This window comes from Euprymna scolopes, chromosome 38 (assembly GCF_053919585.1).
Source record: "Euprymna scolopes isolate OS-2025 chromosome 38, ASM5391958v1, whole genome shotgun sequence".
Taxonomy (NCBI): Eukaryota; Metazoa; Mollusca; class Cephalopoda; order Sepiida; family Sepiolidae; genus Euprymna; species Euprymna scolopes.
The window spans coordinates 20,907,328-20,929,637 of record NC_136519.1 but is presented as its reverse complement, the minus strand read 5'-3'; the positions used below and the strand labels follow the sequence as shown (position 1 = coordinate 20,929,637).

Sequence of the window (22,310 nt, the reverse complement as noted above, 5' to 3'; positions counted from 1 at the left end):
ACTAACTCGACATTCTAAGTCAAAGCTTCTGAGACTGACTCAGGATTCTTCATCAATACTCGGGACTCACTATGTTAGTACTGAGAATTCTCTGGACACCTCTTCATTGCAATTTAATTTCGAAACGGAATTTTTTATTTAATCCACAAGAGCCCGTGGCGTAGTGGATAAACTACTTGGTAAAATCAGCTGTAAATCACTCTTCTAGAGTTTGGAGGTTCAATCCTCAGTGTAGGCGACACTCAAAATACAACTGCGAACTTCTTAGAAATTCTAGCCAGTCATGGCTGACGAAACAAGAGCATGCTACGCCAGGGTTCTGTTCGAAATTCCGTGTAGATTTCCGAATTCAACAGGAAGATTCCCGAGTTCGACAGAAATATTTCCGTGTTTGACAAGATATAGCTGAAAAAGGTCGGAGGTTACATTAGCCGAAACGTTGTGAAACTAGCACACTCAAGACGAAAACAGTAGTCCAAATAATCCAAACAATACGAATGATCAATCATCATCTAAAAAGTTCAGAAACATAGAAGGGAAATATGTTAGTACAGTTTTTAAGTCTTCTATTTTATTGTCCATGTCCCGACAACGCCGAGTAACCATGCTAATTATACATAAAATTTAGCTTAATAATAATTATGACTTTTTTCTTCAGCAATGTGTAAACCGAACTGTACAAATAATGGCGAGTGTATCAATCCAAACCATTGCCGCTGCCCTTCTGGATATTCTGGATATATATGTGAGGAACAAATACAATGTAAGTTATCATTTCAGATACAGTTATTATATGTGTGTATGTGCTTATACATGTTATATGTGTGTATGTGCTTATGCGTGTTATATGTGTGTATGTGCTTATGCGTGTTATATGCGTGTATGTGGTTATGTGTGTTATATGCGTGTACGTGCTCATATATGTTATATGTATGTATGTGCTTATATATGTTATATGCGTGTATGTGCTTATGCGTGTTATATGCGTGTATGTGCTTATGCGTGTTATATGTGTGTATGTGCTTATGCGTGTTATATGTGTGTATGTGCTTATGCGTGTTATATGTGTGTATGTGCTTATTCGTGTTATATGTGTGTATGTGCTTATGCGTGTTATATGTGTGTATGTGCTTATGCGTGTTATATGCGTGTACATGCTTATATATGTTATATGTATGTATGTGCTTATATATGTTATATGTGTGTATGTGCTTATGCATGTTATATGCGTGTACGTGCTTATATATGTTATATGTATGTATGTGCTTATATATGTTATATGTGTGTATGTGCTTATATATGTTATATGTGTGTATGTGCTTATATATGTTATATGTGTGTATGTGCTTATACATGTTTTATGTGTGTATGTGCTTATATATGTTATATGCGTGTATGTGCTTATATATGTTACTAGCAGGGAGACCCGACGTTGGCCGGGATTGAATGATGATAAACGAATATTTCACACTTCTATATTTTTATTGTCATTGAAATCCGTGAAATCACTCGGGAGGAAGCTTCACATGCCTTCATGCAGGAACTGAGTCCAAAATATATGTTATTCTACATTGCACTCTAGAGAACCTACTGTTTCTTTTATAAAATTATTTTATATAAACTTCTTTCCAGTTAAAAAAAAAAAAACATTAATAAATTTACGTGTGGGGTATGAACCTAAAGACCACGTCATGCAAAAAAAAAAAAAAAAAAAAAACACGTACATTTTCAAATCTTATAAAATTCTTTGCAGTTAATGAAAAAAACATTAAGAAACTTACGTGCGGAGTTTGAACCTACAGACCACGTCATGCAAAAAACAAAACAAAAAAAAACACGCTATAAAGTTACTCACAGTAGAATTTTCACGGCCTGTTGTTCTATCATTATTGCTAAGCGACAACATGGAAAAATAGCTTTACTGATGATAGATAAATTAAAATAATGGTTTCGATTATCGATTATCGGTAATTATCGGGGATATTCTGAGATAAAACTTAACTAAGATCATTCTCAAACTTATACACTAAAGTTCTGTAAATTTGAAAAAAAAAAATCTGTTCATCCGTGTCGGAGTCTATAAGGAACGAACTCACACACACACACACACACACACACACACACACACACACACACACAGAAACGAAGTTGCATTTATATAATTGTATAGAGATATGTGTATATGCGCTTATACATGTTATATGTGTATATGCGCTTATATAACTGTAACTCGTCCTATGTAAAGCCTCCTCTGTAACTCATCTTCTGGGTTAATCTCTTTTTACCCTGACTGGTTAGGTCACACTTAATAAAAATAATATTTCAAACTTAAGCGTGATAGACCAAAAAAATTATTCCTTTGATGCTTTGCCTTTAGCAATAAAAACACCTAACCCTAACCCTAACCCATTAACCCTTAGCAAATACATTGATGGTATTACATAGACTATTGGCAAGGAAATTGTCAGAAGATTACTCACACCGCTAAGCATCCCATATCTTTACAAAGCCAAAATTCGCCCACGCATAAAGTATTGTTATCACATCTGGGCTAATGCATCTACCACTAGTCTGTCACTCTTAGACTGGATACCCAAAGAAATCTCAAATCTAATAGATTCCGCATTATTGGCCAAGATCCAACCCCTGCCCCATCGCTGCAAAATCGTATCCCTCTGCTTTTTTTTACAAGTACATCAATGGAATGTGCCCTAAGAAACTTATAGCAATTGTGTCGTCTCGTCGTACATACTCTCGGCTAACCCAACGAGCAACAAAGTCCCACCCCTTTATCGTTGAGGTCGCTAGATGTCGGAAAGTCCACTACTCTAATAGTTTCTTCTCTCGGATTGCTTGATTTTGGAATTCCATCCCTGTTTCCTACTTCTTTGACTGTATTAACTTGAAGAAGTTTAAATGTAATGTGAACAGATATCTTGCTGCTCACCTCTCACAGTTCTCTGTTAGACACAATCCCAAATGGCAGCCCCTTACGTTCCAAATAGGAATATGCTTTGTTCAGGATAAAATTGGGTAAGTAAAAAAAAAAAAAAAAAAAGGAAATTGTCCTCGAATGGCTTTTATCCTTAGTAAATAGTGCAAGTATGATTAATTTCATATTGTTTGTTTTCTTTAATGCATAACCTGCAAAATGTGTTGTATATTTTGAAAACTTCTTCCCTCTGATTACAAGAATTGCATTCTTCGAAACTCAATGGAATAAGTTTTTTTTTTGTTTATTTGTACTCTTTGTTGAATAATAAAATTTTGTATACCTTTCTTACAGGTTTATAGGGCTTTTTTTTCATTTGATTAAATCTTCAATAACAAGAAATTTATTTTCAGACAAGTATTCTTAAATAAAACGGAGTGTTTTTGCTTAATGAGTTTTTTTTTTTTTGTAATTTTTCTTTTCATTTCGTCCTTATTTCTCAGGCGAATCTGTGTAAGAAAGTTCGATAGTCATCTTTTGGTTGTTTTTTGCAAGTACTTTCAACTGAGTTTCATCAATTGTCTCCAGTTTTTGATTACTGTTTCGTTTAAAATCTGGATGCTTTTGTATGCTGCTATTTAAAATTACATTTAAGTTTCTTGAAGTAGTGAGTAAAAAAAAACGTTTTTTAACGTGTTAAGAACGTGACTAAAATAAATGTATAATGGTTTAAAGGTGTGATTTACAAAATGGTATGGAATTTTCAGTTTAAAAAAATCACACCTTTAAACCATTGTGCATGTATTTTAGCCATGTTCTTAACACGTTAAAAATGTATATATATATATATATATATATATCCACATATAGTTACATATGTATACCTATCTATATGTTGTAATGTAAAGTTATAAATTATTGCATAAAAAAGAAAAAAACTATAAATTCTATACAACAATTTTGTAAATCACACCTTTAAACAATTTTAGCTACGTTATTAACACGTTATACATATATATATATATATATATATATATATATATATATATATATATATATATATATATATATGATTGTACAGAAGTTCAGAAAAACATTGGTACCGTCGGTTTCAAGCCCAACATAAAGGGGACCAGTTAATGGTAAAACGTAAATGATACAACATGGCTGACGAGAGCCTAACATCATTTACGTTTGACCAATAACTGGTCCCCTTTATGTTGGGATTGAAACCGACGGCACCAATGTTTTTCTGAACTTCTGTACAATTAAATAAATAAATATTAAGCTCTTATATCGAAAAAGTTTTTCTTTGCAATCGAACACTTTGTTGGAATTCTTTCCCCAAAAAACAGTAAACAATATTGTTTGAACAAAAAACAATATATATATATATATTTATATATATATATATATATATAGTTTATATATATATAAAGTTTATATATATATATATATATATATATATATATATATATATATATATATATATATAGTGTGTGCCAGTTGGCACAGTTTAATATTCAAATTTAAAATCGTTAAATACAATTTAGGCGCGCAGTGCAATTGATTGTTTCGGCGCGTTAAAAAAATGAAAAATGACATCCACGCAAATTCCGGCGTGACCTTTATATACCAAAGGTGCGTACGTCGTTGAAAGCACCCCATGTGATGTCTTTCGTCCAATGGAATTCCTCCTAGGACACATTTTAAAACTGATTTTCTAGAGCTCGTTTGGAGCCGATCAAATCAAATATAAATATGCTCAAACACAAAATCTATCTCTTTAGTCTCTTAGCCTTTCGAGCATTCTTTCGTCTCTTTAAACTCTTCCGACTCGTTCAACGCTTTCTCATTAGGACTTACCACGGGTGCAATCATCAATTATTTCATTTCCACTGCTCCGCGCATTAATACTCTCTTTTAACAGATGAACATTAATATTGTCAATGTTACAAATTTGAACATTCAAAGAACACAAAAAAGAGACTCTCCACCTTTCATATGAACTAAAAAAAAAAGAACTCTGAAATATTGAGAACTATGTTTTAACTTGTTATTATTTGTTATTTCTATTCCGGAAATAAACCTGCGTTTGTGTTGCATATAAGATTTCTTATTTTTATTTTTATTATTTGTGGAGAAAGTCAGTTCCCCAAAAAAAGGCCAGGCGACCCCCACAATAGTTTATATATATATATATATATATATATATATATATATATATATATATATATATATATAAATTTCATTATTAGTTACAACTTCACAAAATGCTGCCTATATATATATATATATATGATATATATATATGATATATATATGATATATATATGATATATATATATATATATATATATATGGGCAGCATTTTGTGAAGTTATATATATATATATAACTTCACAAAATGCTGCCCATATATATATATATATATATATATATATATATATATATATATATATATATATATATATGGGCAGCATTTTGTGAAGTTGTAACAAATAATGAAATTAAAGTATATCTTGGGAGCACCGGAACTTGCTTTAAGGACAGATATCGTAATCACCTAGTATATATATATATATATATATATATATATATATATATATATATATATATATATATATATATATATATATATATATAAAGGGTGACCCCCCCAAAAAAAAAGCTAAATGGAGGCCATCTAGAACATATGCTGTAGAACGGAGAAAAAAAATGCCAAAGACCCTAGTGTTTTGATGTAATGTTTTGAATATAATAAACTAGTTATAACCAAAGTTTCATTTTATTCAGACAAAACACTAAGAAACGGAGCCTAATTAGTGTTGGGGCCCGTTTTTTTGGGAAGGGGGTCATATATATATACATATATATATATATATATATATATATATATGTATATATATATATATACGTGTCGACGGGTAGAATATTTTATACGGATGTGTGTGCAGACGCAATAAAAATACGTTTTTGGATGACCATTTCGATTCTTTGTCTTTCAGTCGTGACGACGGAAAATAAATATTGCTTTGAAAGCAGGAATTGCTACGGCAGTATGCCTAAAGGTTTCGGTGGAAAGTTGGTAAACAAGACGACATGCTGTTATGGTAGTGGAGGTCTCGGAAAAAGTTGGGGAACCTCAAGCGGTTCTTGTGTAGCTTGCCCGAAAAATCTAGGTAAGTATTATTACATTTTCTTTTTATTTTGTTTCATCTGTGGCGTAGATTCTGGTGTAGCGACTAACTTTACCCTTTTGTTCACAAAATCGAAGTCCCCAAAATCGTTTGTACGCATCTGGCTCCGCGCATGCAATCACCCGACTTAATAAAACAGATAAGTATATTTTGTGTTATTGAAGGCAACAAGTTTAGCCTTGGCAGCAATTCGAGATTCCTACGAACTGATTATTGAACAGGAAACCCTATTCTTAGTCTTCGTTTTAACTTTTACAGTTCAAATCTTTTCTGTATGGACAACTGCCATTTTGTTTGGAACAAGATTTCTCTTTTCTTCAGAATTGCGTACAAATCCAAAGGAGGTCTTGCAAAATTCTTTACATAGTGAAATTGTTGAAAGCGAATATTTTTCTTCAAATAATACAGTTGAACAAAAATACAGAACATAACTAATATCTATATTACGTCCAGTTCCTTCTCACCTGCAATCACAATGGGGAGGGGACGATGCAGGGGCGGAGGGTGTTGCCCTTCCATCGCCTTCCCCAATGTAAACAGAATTTATGTGAAATATTAAACGTTTCTTTTGCTCGGTTAATGTCTGCGTGTCACTTACAGAAAAGCGGTTAATTAAACTGCAGTAGCTCTTGTTAAAAACTATACAAATTCTATAATTATAATTATATAATTGAATACCCCCTTCAAAAAAAAAAATACGAAAAACAAAACTATGTTTTTGCAAACTGCTCGTGAAAACTTACTGACGGCTTCTTAGCGTCCTAAATTATGAGATGAAAAAAATGAACGAATCTCTTAATAAAAGAGAATTGTCTCCCTCAGAACAACGACAAATTGTAAAACAGCACCGAGAAAGCTATATTCAGTTCTCAACTCAAAAATGCAAATTCAAGTTGATTGTGAACAAATGTATAAACTCGTAACATTTCTCACTAAGTTGGTCATATTTAGAAATCTACTTTTTGGGGAAACTTTTGGAGATCCGATTTTATGGAAACGTTTTCAGGAAAACAGTTTTATGGAATAAACGAGTGTAATGGACGAATAATACACGAAATAGAGAGGAAATGGTTTTCGTTCTGTGAGATCTACAGCTGATGTGCTAACTGTAATATTACACAGGATTAGTGAATCTATCAATGAAGGCTTCGTTTCTAGACAATAGCTCTTGACATATCGAAGGCTTTTGATAGGGTGTGGCATAAAGGACTACTTCACAATATTGCCAGTTACGAAATAGCATAAACATACACGAAACATAGAGTAAATAGTATCAATCCACAGAAAAATAGTGGTGTAAGCGTATATTTAGCCAGACAAACGATTTCCTGCATTGAAAATGGCCCCACTAGATGATGTAGCCTAATATAAAGACCCTGATGGAAATATAGGTCAACACATACAAATATCAGTAAGCTCATTATTTTAACTGAATATGTTTATTTACATATATTTTTATTTTAAATATTTTTCAAAATAAATATTTTTTTACAGAAATTATTAATACTGAAATTAAATGTTTTAATAATAATAATAATAATAATAATAATAATAATAATAATAATAATAATAATGATAATAATAATAATAATAATAGTAATAATAATATATATATATATAAATAAAACAGTAGATGTATGTGCGTGTAAATATTTAACAAGTAAACTCTTAAACTACTGGTCACATAACAACGAAATTATTAGTTTGGTGCAAAAATAATGTCGTTTTTTGGCGTTCAACTTATATATAAACGAAATTATTTTTGCACCGACCTAATAACAGAAAATAGTAATTATATACCAAGGATTAAACCATCCTTGGTATATAATTACTATTTTCTGTTATTAGATTGCAGATGCACTAGCCCAAATATGACAAAAATACTCCATACATGGACGAATGGTGGCCTTATAGAGGTACAGGATACTTTCGGGCGTTAGTAGCTTTCTAACATAGTAGAGAGAGCCTACTTTTTTCGCAGCGATCCTGGCAATGCTCTTAATGTAATTGTTCCAACTCATTTTCTGTTATTAGGTCGTGCAAAAATAATTTCGTTTAAAATAAAAATATATGTAAATAAACATATTCAATTAAAATAACAAGTAAAAAAATATTTGTTTAGGTCGATAAATAGCGCGTAGAGACACATCGCGGCAAGTTGAAATGCGAAATGTGACCGACATATTTTTACTTCTTTCTGCACAACATCGATAGAGAACGCGGCTAGAACGCTGAATGTTTTGGTTTCGATTCTAGCTGATGGCACGAAGTCATTTTTTTTTAAACCTTTGTCATGATGTGTTTGTATTAATAAATGCGGAAATCTGCATGATTTTAACTATATTTAAACGTATTTTACGGCAACCGGAATCATAATTTATTTACAGCCCGGGAAAATAAAACTTTCTTTTTAATTTCTTACAGATGTTTTAAAGTCTTTTAAGACGATAACTATTTTTTGGATAATTATTTTTTTTTCCGAAATCCCTCACGAACGAAGACAAAATTCAACGAAAAGAATTTATACTTTTCTTACGTAAATCTTCCAGGATATAAGTACAGTTTTTATAGAAAAGCTTACTTGAGCTAATGCCAGGTTCCTGCGTTTCTTTTCTTCTTTCTTCTTTTTTTTCAAGTAATGCGTTAATATTGCTCTAGATTCTGAAATTGGAAATGTTTATAGTCTAGTCTACCTTTAATGTTTATAGTCTAGTCTTACTTTAATGTTTATAGTCTAGTCTTACTTTAATGTTTATAGTCCAAGTCTAACTTTAATGTTTATAGTCTAGTCTTACTTTAATGTTTATAGTCTAAGTCTAACTTTAATGTTTATAGTCTAAGTCTAACTGTAATGTTTATAGTCTAGTCTAACTTTAATGTTTATAGTCTAGTCTTACTTTAATGTTTATAGTCTAAGTCTAACTTTAATGTTTATAGTCTAAGTCTAACTGTAATGTTTATAGTCTAGTCTAACTTTAATGTTTATAGTCTAGTCTTACTTTAATGTTTATAGTCTAAGTCTAACTTTAATGTTTATAGTCTAAGTCTAACTTTAATGTTTATAGTCTAGTCTTACTTTAATGTTTATAGTCTAAGTCTAACTTTAATGTTTATAGTCTAAGTCTAACTTTAATAATGTTTCTTTATACTAAATTATTACTCAAGTTCGCTTTAGATAATCTTTTTTCCTAAATAGCTTTTGCTTACTTTAAATAACTTCTCTCTTTTTCTATAAATAATTCCTCCTTTTTGTTTTTTGTAAACAAATAAGATGAAATCATTCTTTTTTGGATTAGATAAACAGATATTAATTTCAAACAAAAATTCTAAAGTTTTCGAATGTGTGTGTTGTATTTTTTTAGAAAGTTTTCGAATGTATGTGTTGTATTTTTTAGAAAGTTTTCGAGTGTGTGTTGTATTTTTTAGAAAGTTTTCGAATGTGTGTGTTGTATTTTTTTAGAAAGTTTTCGAATGTGTGTTGTATTTTTTAGAAAGTTTTCGAATGTGTGTGTTGTATTTTTTTAGAAAGTTTTCGAATGTGTGTGTTGTATTTTTTAGAAAGTTTTCGAATGTGTGTGTTGTATTTTTTAGAAAATTTTCGAATGTGTGTGTTGTATTTTTTTAGAAAGTTTTCGAATGTGTGTGCTGTATTTTTTTAGAAAGTTTTCGAATGTGTGTGTTGTATTTTTTAGAAAGTTTTCGAATGTGTGTGTTGTATTTTTTAGAAAGTTTTCGAATGTATGTGTTGTATTTTTTTAGAAAGTTTTCGAATGTGTGTGTTGTATTTTTTTAGAAAGTTTTCGAATGTGTGTGTTGTATTTTTTAAAAAGTTTTCGAATGTGTGTGTTGTACTTTTTAGAAAGTTTTCCTTGCACATTTACTGAATTAAAATATTTTAAAGAAAATTATGACAGAACAAAATATAGATTTATTTTAATACAAAATAGAAATTTTCGCAACTAATAAAATATCAACAAATGAATAAATTTGAGAAAACAAATATTAACTTGAATGACATTTTTTAAATAATTGGTCTCTCTACTGAAATACAAATTTTTCGGTATTTTTTTTCTACACCAACTACAACTCACCGTTCACATTCGAAATATCGACTTTTAAAGGATTTTGTATGCTGACAATGAATATTACAGTTAAATTCGGGGTTGATCAGTAGTTTACCAGATATGAAAACATTTGTTTATCCAACATAAAAGCTAATGTAATCCCTGGCAGCTATTTTTTCACAACTGAGGGATTGATAATGCGTATGCGTAATGGCTTTCCGAATAAACACCTTCAACCTCTCCATGTTAAGAACAGCTTTCAGAATAAACACTCCCAACCTCCCCTTGTAAAGAACGGCTTTCAGAATAGACACCCCAATCTCCCCATGTTAAGAACGACTTTCGGAATAACTATCCTCAACCTCCCGATGTTAAGAACGTCTTTCAGAATAAACATTTTTTCCATTAGAGGGGTGAAAAAATATTTGCTTTGTCGTTTGCTTCAGTTACACGTATGCGCATTACTAATAACTCGATTGTAAAGACAAAATGGTTGCGAGTATATTAGCTTCTGCGTTAGATATCATATGTTTTCATATCTGGTAGACGACCGATCTCGTATATAACACGTGTATGTAATTGTGTTTCTGAATATTTTAGATGGCGATTGATTATTCGCATTATTAGAATTCTTCTCATCTTGAGTGTTATTTCCGCAGCGTTTCAGTCGATGGTCTTTAGGTTTATTTTGTCGAACCCGGGAATCTTTCTGCCGAACACGGTAATCTCATTTCGAATGGAACACTTTATGTAATTCACAACTCTCTGTGGCGTAGTGGATTAAATAATTGGTAAAACTCTGTTGGAAATTAGAAGTTGAAGGCCCAATCTTCAGTACACGCGTCACTGAAAATATAATTGCGAATTATTTAGGACTTTTACTCAGTTATGGCTAACAGAATGAGAACATGCTGCCGCCATGAATTATATAAATGGTTCTGTTCGAAATTCCGTGAAGATTCCTGTGTTAGATAGAAAGATTCCCGAGTTCAATAAGATATACCTGAAGAAGGTCGGAGATTATATTGTATTATTTTACTTTGTGAAAATAGCGCGCAAGATGAGAATAGCAGTCTGAGGAATACAGATTATTATTTGTATCTTTACGCGCATGTAAATGTAATAATCGTTTGCGGTTTCTTTTCCAGGAAACAAAACCTCTATAACACTCGACAACGTTGTTAATTTGAAATCGGCCACCTGCCATTCTTTCGGTCCCTACAACTTCAGAACTTTCGACGGTGTGGTGTACGACTTCAACGGCAACTGTCGCTATTCCATGGCATACGTGGGCAATGACTGGTCTATTAATATGGAACCGTACAAGTGTGACAAATACTCGACGTGTAAGAAGGTAAACAGTCTATCGATTTAATTAATCGTATTCTGCAGCTGTTACTTGCTTCGAAGTAATACACTTTTGAAGAGCAAAACATGATTGAGCGACTGCCCTTTTCCTTTTCTTTTCGAGAAATAGCCATTTGAGACGTACATTATCCTGAAGCGAAAATCGCCATAAACAAAAATCTAAAGATCTTGATCTAAAGGTCATTTCTTTTAAGCTGTACAAAAGGCAACTATTGATGATAGAATTACCCTTATAGGTTTTTTGACGTCACGAAGCACAGGGCGTTTCTTAGGATGAGTGACTTGTAGAAAGTAAATTAAAAACAGAAGTGCAGCTATTTCAAAGTGTTTTCAATGTACCTTTTTTTTTAAACAAATTCCCACAATGAAGTTTTTTTAAATGCAGAAGAAACATTGATGATTTAGGTTGATTGGTTAGTTGGTTGGTTGTTTTTGTTTTAGGGCATATCAGCCCTTTTCAGGTTATTTAATACCGAATCCACTATGATAAGGGGGGGTGCTTAAAGAAAAATAATAATATAGAAGGCATCATCCCATACTTTTTAATTTATTGCTTCAAATTTATTACCTTATTAAAGTAGCATACAAAAAAAAATAAAAAATAAAATATAAAGGATAAAATAAATAAATAAATAAATAAAAATTATGGTGTGCATATATAGAGTTTCGGTTCCGGTTAAAGACAGATGAGAGTCGGCTGAAGAGAGCCTGAGGCGGACATTAAGAGCAGTCCTCAACTACCGGGCTTGAAACCGTCGGTACCGACTACCGATATAAATGTAAATTCCTGTATATATTATACAAAAAATATATTGCTCTTATTTCGAGAAAGGTTTTTTTCCCTAATAATAGAGCACTGTATGGGATTTCTTTTTCTACAAAAAAGTACAAGTATATATATATATATATATATATATATATATATATATATATATATATATATATATATATTTGTGACCATTCGGAACGCCTCTTAGGATGATATTGTCACTGTAGACAAACCCTCAGGATGTTTTATTCGGCCATTGTCGTCTCACTGAATTGACCTGACTTTTGTGGGACTTGATTACACCTGTGTATGTAACATAGCGCGGATGCGCGTATAGAAATGCACGAAAAGTAACGTCACCGACAGAGATAAAAAAGGATTATATAAAAAAAAGAAAGACAAAGATCTCCCGAGAGACGAGATAAGTATCGAGATCTCGCTAAGAGACGTGGACAACGTTCGCGATCACGTGCGAGACGTGAAGAACGCTAGAGAAGGCTCAGGCAATTAGCATTAAATTAACTTCTTCTGTGATTTGGCTTAGTTAAGAAGTGTAAGTTGCTACTGCCCCTGGGCACGTTGACTTCTGGAAAACAGGCAAATGTAGAAAGAAAAAAAAACAAACTAAACTAATGAAATCAAATAGATGATACGGATAACTTCAAAACACAACAAAGCTCTTGATTTATGTTTTTTTTTACATAGGCATCACCACTTATCAAGGCCCAGAGACCACTCGAGAATAAGGGTTAAGAGTGTACAGTAGTCAATTGGATAATATAGTAATCGTTAGTAATGGAAATTCGGTAAATTTGTTAACTTAAGTCGAACGACTCATGAAGAATTTGTTTACGTTGGACTTGAAGTCAGCTTGAAAGCAGGAAAACGGAAGACAGTTCTACAGACATGCAGTTCTAAGAAAGAAGCTTTGTTCATGGAATTTACGTTTATGTTTAATTAATTAAAGCTATTCCTCTTCAAACTGGTATATACACGGAACTTGTCCAATTTTACATGTAGAGGGTGCAGCGTTTTTGATTCTTGATGTTATTTGGGGGTGATCTTCAACTTGGTGATTTCTCCACTTAATGGGCGATTGATGCAAAAACATCTATCTGTCCAGACTTAAGAAAAGTGAATCTGCTCGATTACCAACATGGGGGTGAGGCTGCAATAACTAACGCAGTTTCTCGCTGACTGTCAACTCTGTTTCTTTCTTCAAAAACTAACTCTGACTGCTAAATTTGCTTCATGCAACACATTATATAGTTAGATTGGTCACTCGACATTGCCCGACCTAATTTTTTCATCGCGGCTAAATGCGCATTCTTATTGGTCGTTGGCCACCTCACGTCACTCTCCAGGAAGGGGCTAACCATGTCAATCACCTAGCATCGTTTTTATTTTTTATTTATTTTTTTATTTTGTCGATATTTTTGTCGCTCATGAACATATCTTGCCTTTAGTCGATTCCTGACTGATTTTCACCCAGATTACAGCTGAGGTTTCCATTAACTGTGCTTCTATTTGAACTTGTAGTCATGTTTTATTTTCAATTAGCCTGAATAATTCTCATTTTTCTTGGCAAACTCTTTTAGATATATACTAGAGCTTCTAATAGCTCTATATCCTTCACGGGGTCTTAGCATTTTGTTATACAATGAATACTTGAAACTTCGATGTATCCAATACGAATACAATCAGTGTATTAAAGATGCAAGTGAACATTTTTTTTATAATCGTTGAATCTGAATGTGGGCGGTTTATTACCAGCGCGTCAAACAAAACAGAACACATCTGGTTGAAAAAAAAAATGTTGCTTTCGTTTGTGAGCTGATCGAATGTCGTCAGCTTGTTAAACATAAATCCAGTAAAAAAAAAACACATAAAAGAAAAATCACATTTAAATAACTATTTGACAAATGGGAATAATTAAAGTGTCCAATGTGAATGATGCAGCAGGTGCGAGATATCCCAATGACTCTGCGTTCTCTCTGACTTAGCGATTGTATCATATTTCTGATGTGTTCAAAAGAATGACGACGCACTCATATATGAAAATTTAAAAATATAACTTTACTGTCGGTGACGTTTATGGTGTTCAGTTGTTATGATGAGAAATGCACGCACGGGAATTCGATGGGTTGGTTTTTCTATGATGAAAATCGTCAACCAACAACAATATTTTTATCGGTTGTAATTATATAGCTATTAGCATTTCAGCCCGGCATTGCTCGGGTGATTGGAGGTGTATGTTGAAAAAAAAAAAAAAAAAAAAAAAAAAAAAACGGCCAATTTTTTTAAAACTTTGACCCCTATTATGACCCTTAACATTTATTGTTTTGGACTCAAATCAAGTTGTTAAGTTAGATCCACGTCCAAGAAATCTATATCTAAATTTTCAAGTGTTTGGATCCAAAATTGGCGGAAGAGTTTGGTAGAGTTCTCAAATGTCAAATCGTTACATGTTGACCCCTTAACAGCCAAATTTCTGGCCGAAAACCGACCATAAAGATTTTCCCAAAACTCAGTATCCTATATATCAAATTTCGAGTCTGTAGACTTAAAATTGACAGAGTTATTGCGTAGGGAAATGTACACACACAGACATACAGACACACACACAGACACGTTCATTTATATATATATATATATATATATATATATATATATATATATGTGTGTGTGTGTGTGTGTGTGACCATTCGGAACGCCTCTTAGGATGATATTGTCACTGTAGACAAACCCTCAGGATGTTTTATTCGGCCATTGTCGTCTCACTGAATTAACCTGACTTTTGTGGGACTTGATTACACCTGTGTATGTAACATAGCGCGGATGCGCGTATAGAAATGCACGAAAAGTAACGTCACCGACAGAGATAAAAAAGGATTATATAAAAAAAGAAAGACAAAGATCTCCCGAGAGACGAGATAAGTATCGAGGTCTCGCTAAGAGACGTGGACAACGTTCGCGATCACGTGCGAGACGTGAAGAACGCTAGAGAAGGCTCAGACAATTAGCATTAAATTAACTTCTTCCCAAAGAGTGAAGGCAAGGCACGAGAAGGTGAATTTCCTAGATCTGCCCAAAACAGTACTAGAACCCGGCAAAAGAAAAGCCATCATCAGTCATAATGGCCTACCTCCGTTGGATTGATTGTCGAGGAGAAATCATCGATAGGGTAAGAACGGCGTCTTTAACTTTAATTATAAGACTGCGCAAGAAAGATTGGGGCTTACTTTTTTTCCATTGCAGGAAGGTGTTGCATAATGCTGAAAGGTAGGGAAAGTCAAGTCCCCCCCACTCTGTGAGAGCGCTGAATGAAAACATACTGATTGATGATATGTCAATTTGATGAGGTCTGATTGGTCAACTGAAGTTACTTTGATGCTTATCGGCGTTCCACACTCCAAGTGTTGGGAAATAGGGTTGGTGGAAAGACAATGGATAGGAAGTTGTTCACGAAGATACACAAAGGAAGCTGAAGAGGATATTTAGTGAAGGGATGATGAACAAAATCTGAACATAGACATCATTATAGCCAGTTAATGAGGAGTTTAGGATTTGGTTGTGAATTTTGCGACAGTTAGGATCGATTAACGGATAACCTCGGGTTTGCAACAATTGATGACAGTGACAATTGACGACAGTTACCAGTTAAGGACAGTTGAGGGCAAACTGCAGCTTGGACAGGATCGGAAAAGCTTTGGGAAGTAAAGATGGGGAAATTAATTGATCGAACGATTGATAAACTCAGCCTCAAAAGAAAAAAAAAACTAATATATCGATGTTAACGTTTGGAAAGTAGTTTCCTACAACAAGCTGACATCCATGTTTTCTATATGGTTTTAGTCGTTTTATTTTCATAGATTCATGAACCCATCCGCAACCTCTTGATAACTGTCTATATGAGAGACCACGACATGGCCAGAAGTGGAGACGAAGGAGAAGACCATGGAGATAACATAGGAGTCGGCGGTTATCAAGCGGGGGGGGGACACATATGATTTTCGGGGCAAATCTTACGAACTTATGAAGGAGAGTCTAATTCGTCCATAGCTTTCCTTGATGTTTCCTTGATGTATTGGTGACGAATACATCATCCAGTTATCTAACATCAATATACCCTAAACCTACGTTCACGGGACTGTACACACATTGGGATTCATTTTGCCTCCGAAAACGTAAGATAAATTTAATTTGGACCTTAACATATCGTACCCTTATGATCTGCTCAAAATCAAAATTGGATGAGGAATTAAAAATCATTACTGATACCTTCTCCAAAAATAGGTACCTGTTGGATGTGATTAGGTCAGTTATATAGAGGAAAATAGCAGAGTCCTCTGTAACTAAAATTGAAACGGTTAATAAATGCCCAGTATATCTGCATTTACTTTGGCTGGGGACAGTAAGTGAAAAATTTGCTAAGCAAATCAGCTGAACAGTGTAAAATTGTTATTTTGCTTCAAATTTACTTGTTGTGTTCTCTACGAGAACGTTAATGCCATCCTCTCGAAAAGATTTTCTACCCCCTCATAATAATAATAATATAAGTTACAATTTTGAATGTAGTTGCAGTGCCAAATATGTGGGTCGAGCAGCATTAAGATTGGATGGAAGATTCCAACAACGCGTACCTACCAAAATCAGAAATGGGACATACCAAACAACAGACGTAATTGCCAGTACATATGGGTCTTCAATTACTGACCACCTTATAAAAAAACCGCCTTGTGCAGCGAACTTTTTTTACAATCTTGAGTCGTGCTCACTCACTATTTCATTTAAAGATCTTGGAGACTGTTCACGTCCGGTTGACAAGCAGAAGGAATGTCTCTTAGGTTTGAGCGTGATTAGTCTCTAGGATCTTCGAGTAATATATATATATATATATATATATATATATATATATATATATATATATATATATATATATATAATTAAAATGGGAAGTTGAAAACTTTGAAGTGTCGAATATAATGATAAAATCATTTTTATTTACTGATTTTTTTTTTGTAAGTCGGATATTTCGCTAATACATAGCCTCATCAGGGTCGAAAGTCCGGTTCGTGAAATTTTTTTTTCTTTTTCTTCATTTTGGTGTTATGGTGAAGAGAAGCGAATTTACTTGCTGTTCCAGTGATTTCAAGTGTGTAATCCTCCAGTTTCGAGCGGGATTTAAAGTAAAAGATGGTCACACTGAAGCATTACACACTTGAAATCACCAGAACAGCAAGTAAATTCTCTTCTCTTCGCCATAACACCAAAATGAAGAAAAAGAAAAAAAAATCACGAACCGGACTTTCTGCCTTGATGAGGCTATGTATTAGCGAAATATCGGACTTACAAAAAAAGTCAGTAAATAAAAATGATTTTATCATTTTATTCGACACTTCAAAGTTTTCAAATTCCCATTTTAATTTTACTTTATAAATAAGTATCTTCGAAAAGTGTGCGACCATATATATATATATCCCATTTATTTAAAAAAAAATTACCATTCAAGAGGCTATCTCATTTGCATATTACATTAAAGAAAATTTGTTTTAGTAATTAGCTCTAAATTTTTAATAGAAATTAGTCACAAAATTATGTTAAGTATTCTATTTAAAAATATTTCATAAAGTTGATTTATTTAATTTATTTTTAATTTAATTTACATTAAATTTAATTTATTTTTTAATCAATAACAACTGTGTAAAAAAAAACGGAAGTAAGTTTTCATAAAACCTATGAATTATTTCCCTTTAACCTATAAGATTGTATTTCCCTGGTTAATTTTCATAGATGAATATGGCTAATTTTTATGCTTCCAAAAATCCAAACTTTCAGGAAAATCGCAATAACTTAGGATATTTGGTGCATCTTAAATATTATATAACTAAATCCTCCGCCCGGCAATATGATTTTCGCTATTTTTCAATACGAACATTTTTAATTTCTTCGTAATCCCTTTTAATTTTATCGGAAGGATAACTTCTCCTTCAAATTTTATCTCACCACCAGTTACCACCCGAGCTGATTTACTCGTTTTCATCATGGTTAGTTTACCCAACTTTTTCCATGTATTCAAGTTTATTATAGAAATATCGGATCCTGAATCCAGTTGTAATTTTATTGGCGTTTTAAATATTTCCACTTTTATGTATTTTTGCCCATTTTTGTCTAATTTTTCATTTGATTTTGTTTGCTGTACTCTCTTTCTGGTGAAATCTTTATATCTGCAACAATCGCTTTTGTGTCCGACTTTCTTGCAAATGTAGCATTTTTTCTTCTTATAAAGGCAATCTGATTCCCAATGTCTTTCTGCGTATCTCTTACAGTTATATCTAGGAAGGGACTTGTTATATTCTTTACTATAATTATAATTATTATATTTGGAATATCTCGTTCCATTTTGACTGCTTTTATTTGTATAGTTCTTGGTTGGTGTGTATGTTTTTCTAACCTTTCTTACATATGCCACTCCGGATTCTTCTATCTTTTTTGAATCCTTTTTAAGTGTAATGGCCCTTTCACAGTCCTCTGCTAGTTTCTGAAGTGTTAAATCTTGCTCAGATTCCAGCTTAGACAACACTCGTCTGCGTATTTCTGCATTTTTCGTGGAAACTAACCCTTGTGTGAAGATCAGGCATTTGAAATCTTCTACTGTTAGTTCCGCTAGCTTAAAATTATCTCAGTTTTTATTGACTACTGATGCCTATGTCAAATAATCTTGGTTGTCCATCTTCCTTAGATTCATACACAACCATCTCTTATGAAAAAGAGATATATTCGGATTGAATAATTCTTTTAGTAATTTTACAGCTTCCATGAAATCTAATTCCGTAGTTTTTTAGGTAATATATAATCTACGAACTTACTGTGTTCTGCTACACCCAACTTTCTGAGTAAGAAGCTCACTTTCTGGCTATTTTGCCAACTTTTGCAGTCCAGTTGAAAGACATTTTCGTATCTTGTATAGTATGCTTCAAAATTCTTTTCTTCCTCCGGCACGTAATTAAATGTGTCCATACTATTAAAAATAGTTGTATGGGAGAAATTAGCACTGTCGACATTTTCTCTATTATTCTTTAGTAGTTCCAGTGTTTTAGCAAAACGTTCATTTTGCCTTTCTCCATGTTCAAATTGTAATTTCTTCTGCCTTTCTTCTTGTTCAAATTGTAATTTCTTCTGCCTTTTTTCTTGTTCAAATTGTAATTTCTTCTGCCTTTCTTCTTGTTTCAGTTGCCATTTCAATAATTTCTCATCCCTTCGTTCATCTCGCTCGGCTTGTGCCTGTTGTTGTGTCTGCAAAAATTGCATTAACATTCTCGACAAACCTGCCATTTTTATTTTAGTGTATTCTAAAATACAAAATGGCTTATGTTACAACAAAAATTGTTCAACGTTCCTGTTTTCAATAAATAATAATATCGCTGCTCGAATAATATTTTCTCACTTCGCTAGCGAGTCAAGCTCATCCAACTCAAAAATAAAAAAATCAAGGTTTTTACTGAAACCACCAAATACGATTGACTTTTCCGTTTTAGGCACTTCCTAATAAGTAACAGCAGAACTTAAGTACAACTCTTTCCACAAAACAAAATTTCCAACTCGAGTCACAATTGAAAAAAATAAAATGTTTGGACTACGTTTAATTCTTTCTTTTGTTTATTTTTTTTTCTTACGTGACGTTTTAATATCTTATATCCGTTATCCAGTGACAACTTCAGTTTAAAAATTCTTTCCTTGATTTTAGTTTAACTGTGGCATTTTTTAATACCGAAGAGAAAAAAAAATTTGGTTTACTAAAAAGTCTTTAGTTGATGTTTTGCTAACGGAGAACAGCAATTAGGAAATCCACTGGTGAACTTTTTTTTTTCGTATGTTACTTTCTTGTACGTTTGCTCTTCGCAATTTAGTAATACGAATCTGTTTGTCGTTTTACAACAAAACAAAAATTCATTTTTACAGTTTGTTGGATTTTTTTCAAGATGGATTCCAAGAGAAACGGCGTAAATTGTCGCTTTTGCCACGCTCGAGTTTTTTTTTATTATCTTTGAGACTGCAATTAGCGATTTTGGTTTGTCTTTTTTACCCCCGACTAGTATTTTAGTGTGAAATCCGTTTTTATGACTATTTCGTTCGTCAAAACTTGTATTCCCTAGAAAGGTCAACCGTTGCGTTGTACCCTTTTTTTTAGTGAGTTCTTTCCATTTCTTCGTCAAACTGTTATATTTGACGTTCATCTTCGTCGCCAACTGTTATGTTTGCAGGTTGAACCAAATAATGTATAAGGCAATACAAATGAAGACTCAACAAACAAAGGTAGACCAATAAGAAGTGCATTAGGAAAATTATATTTACATAATGGTTGTCAGGTAAGAGAGCCTTGGCTGGAGAACATATCTGCTCTCGGATCGGCCTTCGGTGGCTTCTGGTTAACACACACTCAGACTAACCGAGCCTTGTTATTTATGTGTAATATTATCCACATATGTAAATGAGTGGGTGCCACCACAACAATATGAAAAGTCTTTATTAAATTTTGTGCCTATTTCTATGGAGGCCAGGCGCGAACGCAGACCCCACAATTTTATTATACCATCCCTATTTAAGTTAAAACATACTTATCAAAGTATTATTATGTACATCTGTATCAAAAACATTTGTAAACGTTTTTTTTTTTTTATAATTTTCAAGTTTTTTATTTCCATACTTTGTGGACCAGGCGCGAACCCAGACCCCACAATTTTAATGAATCATCATTATGCCAGATTAAACATACCCATTCTTGTGTCTCGATACATCTTATATCACTATATATGATCAGTTTTCTATAATAGTCAACCATATAGGAGCCTATTCGTGACCAGACGCACACACAGACGTTCAGCTTTATATATATCTATATATCTATAAAAGTGAACGTGTCTGTCTGTCTGTCTGTCTGTCTGTGTACATTTCCCTACGCAATAACTCTGTCAATTTTTAGTCTATAGACTCGAAATTTGAAATACCGGGTACTGAGATTTGGGAAAATCGATGTGACGGGTGTCAGCCAGAAATTTGGCTGTTAAGGGGTCAAATTTCAACGATTTGACCTTTAAGAACTCTACCAAACTCCTCCGACAATTTTGGGTCTAGACACTTGAAATTTTAGATATAGGTTCCTTGAACCTGGATCTAATTTAATAAAGTGATTTGAGCCCGAAACTATAAATTTTAAGGGGTCATAATAGGGGTCAAATTAAAAAAAAATTACTCTTTTTTTTTTTTTGCTCAGCATACACCTCCAAGCACCCGGGCAACGCCGGGCTGAAATGCTAGTATATATATATATATATATATATATATATATATATATATATATAAACATGAGGTATTGTTTTCACATCTATGTTTACCTTATTTACATGCACGTAAACGCACATAAGCCCAAATAAACATGCTTCCTCGCGTTTTCCTTACAGATAAAAAAAAAAACCACTTCCTTTCACTTGGAACATTCTCGGACACCCAGAACTAAAATTTCTACCAATCCACCATTTTCAGTTTCTTAACAAGTTGTCAATAGAAAAATTAATATCGTTGTATGTGACAGCCTTTGTAATTCTTTCTTTTGAAAATGTTTAATCTTCAACATGAGTATTGGAATGTTCTTTTCTGTTTTTTAATAGAAAGTCTGGATAGATTTTAAAGTGAACGGAGCGATGATTTATGTTTTCAACGGGACAGTTACGGCAAACGGTAAAAAAGTCAATTTGAAAATGGGAGATGTCATCCAAGGTAAATTTTTGCATTTTTCATCAACTGATTCTAGAGTTAAGAAAATAGCAGAATCGGTTACCAATATGTGATGGCTGTCTACTCGGTTTCGAGTGTGACAACTCTTCAGAGATTATATATATATATATATATATGTGTGTGTCTTTGTGTGTATGTGTGTGTGTGTGCGCGCGCGCTCGCGCGTGTGTGTGTGGAATGTG

General features: G+C 33.0%; 1 protein-coding gene across 1 annotated transcript in view; it reads left to right on the top strand.

Moving 5' to 3' along the window:
- LOC145263032 (uncharacterized) overlaps positions 1-22,310 on the top strand; it is a 376,016-nt gene that overhangs the window by 48,712 nt on the left and 304,994 nt on the right. Inside the window, exons 4-7 of the mRNA XM_080119864.1 lie at positions 659-763; positions 5,941-6,114; positions 11,345-11,550; positions 22,002-22,110. Of these exons, the coding sequence (XP_079975990.1) occupies positions 659-763; positions 5,941-6,114; positions 11,345-11,550; positions 22,002-22,110 (594 nt within the window). The remainder of the gene's footprint in view (positions 1-658; positions 764-5,940; positions 6,115-11,344; positions 11,551-22,001; positions 22,111-22,310) is intronic.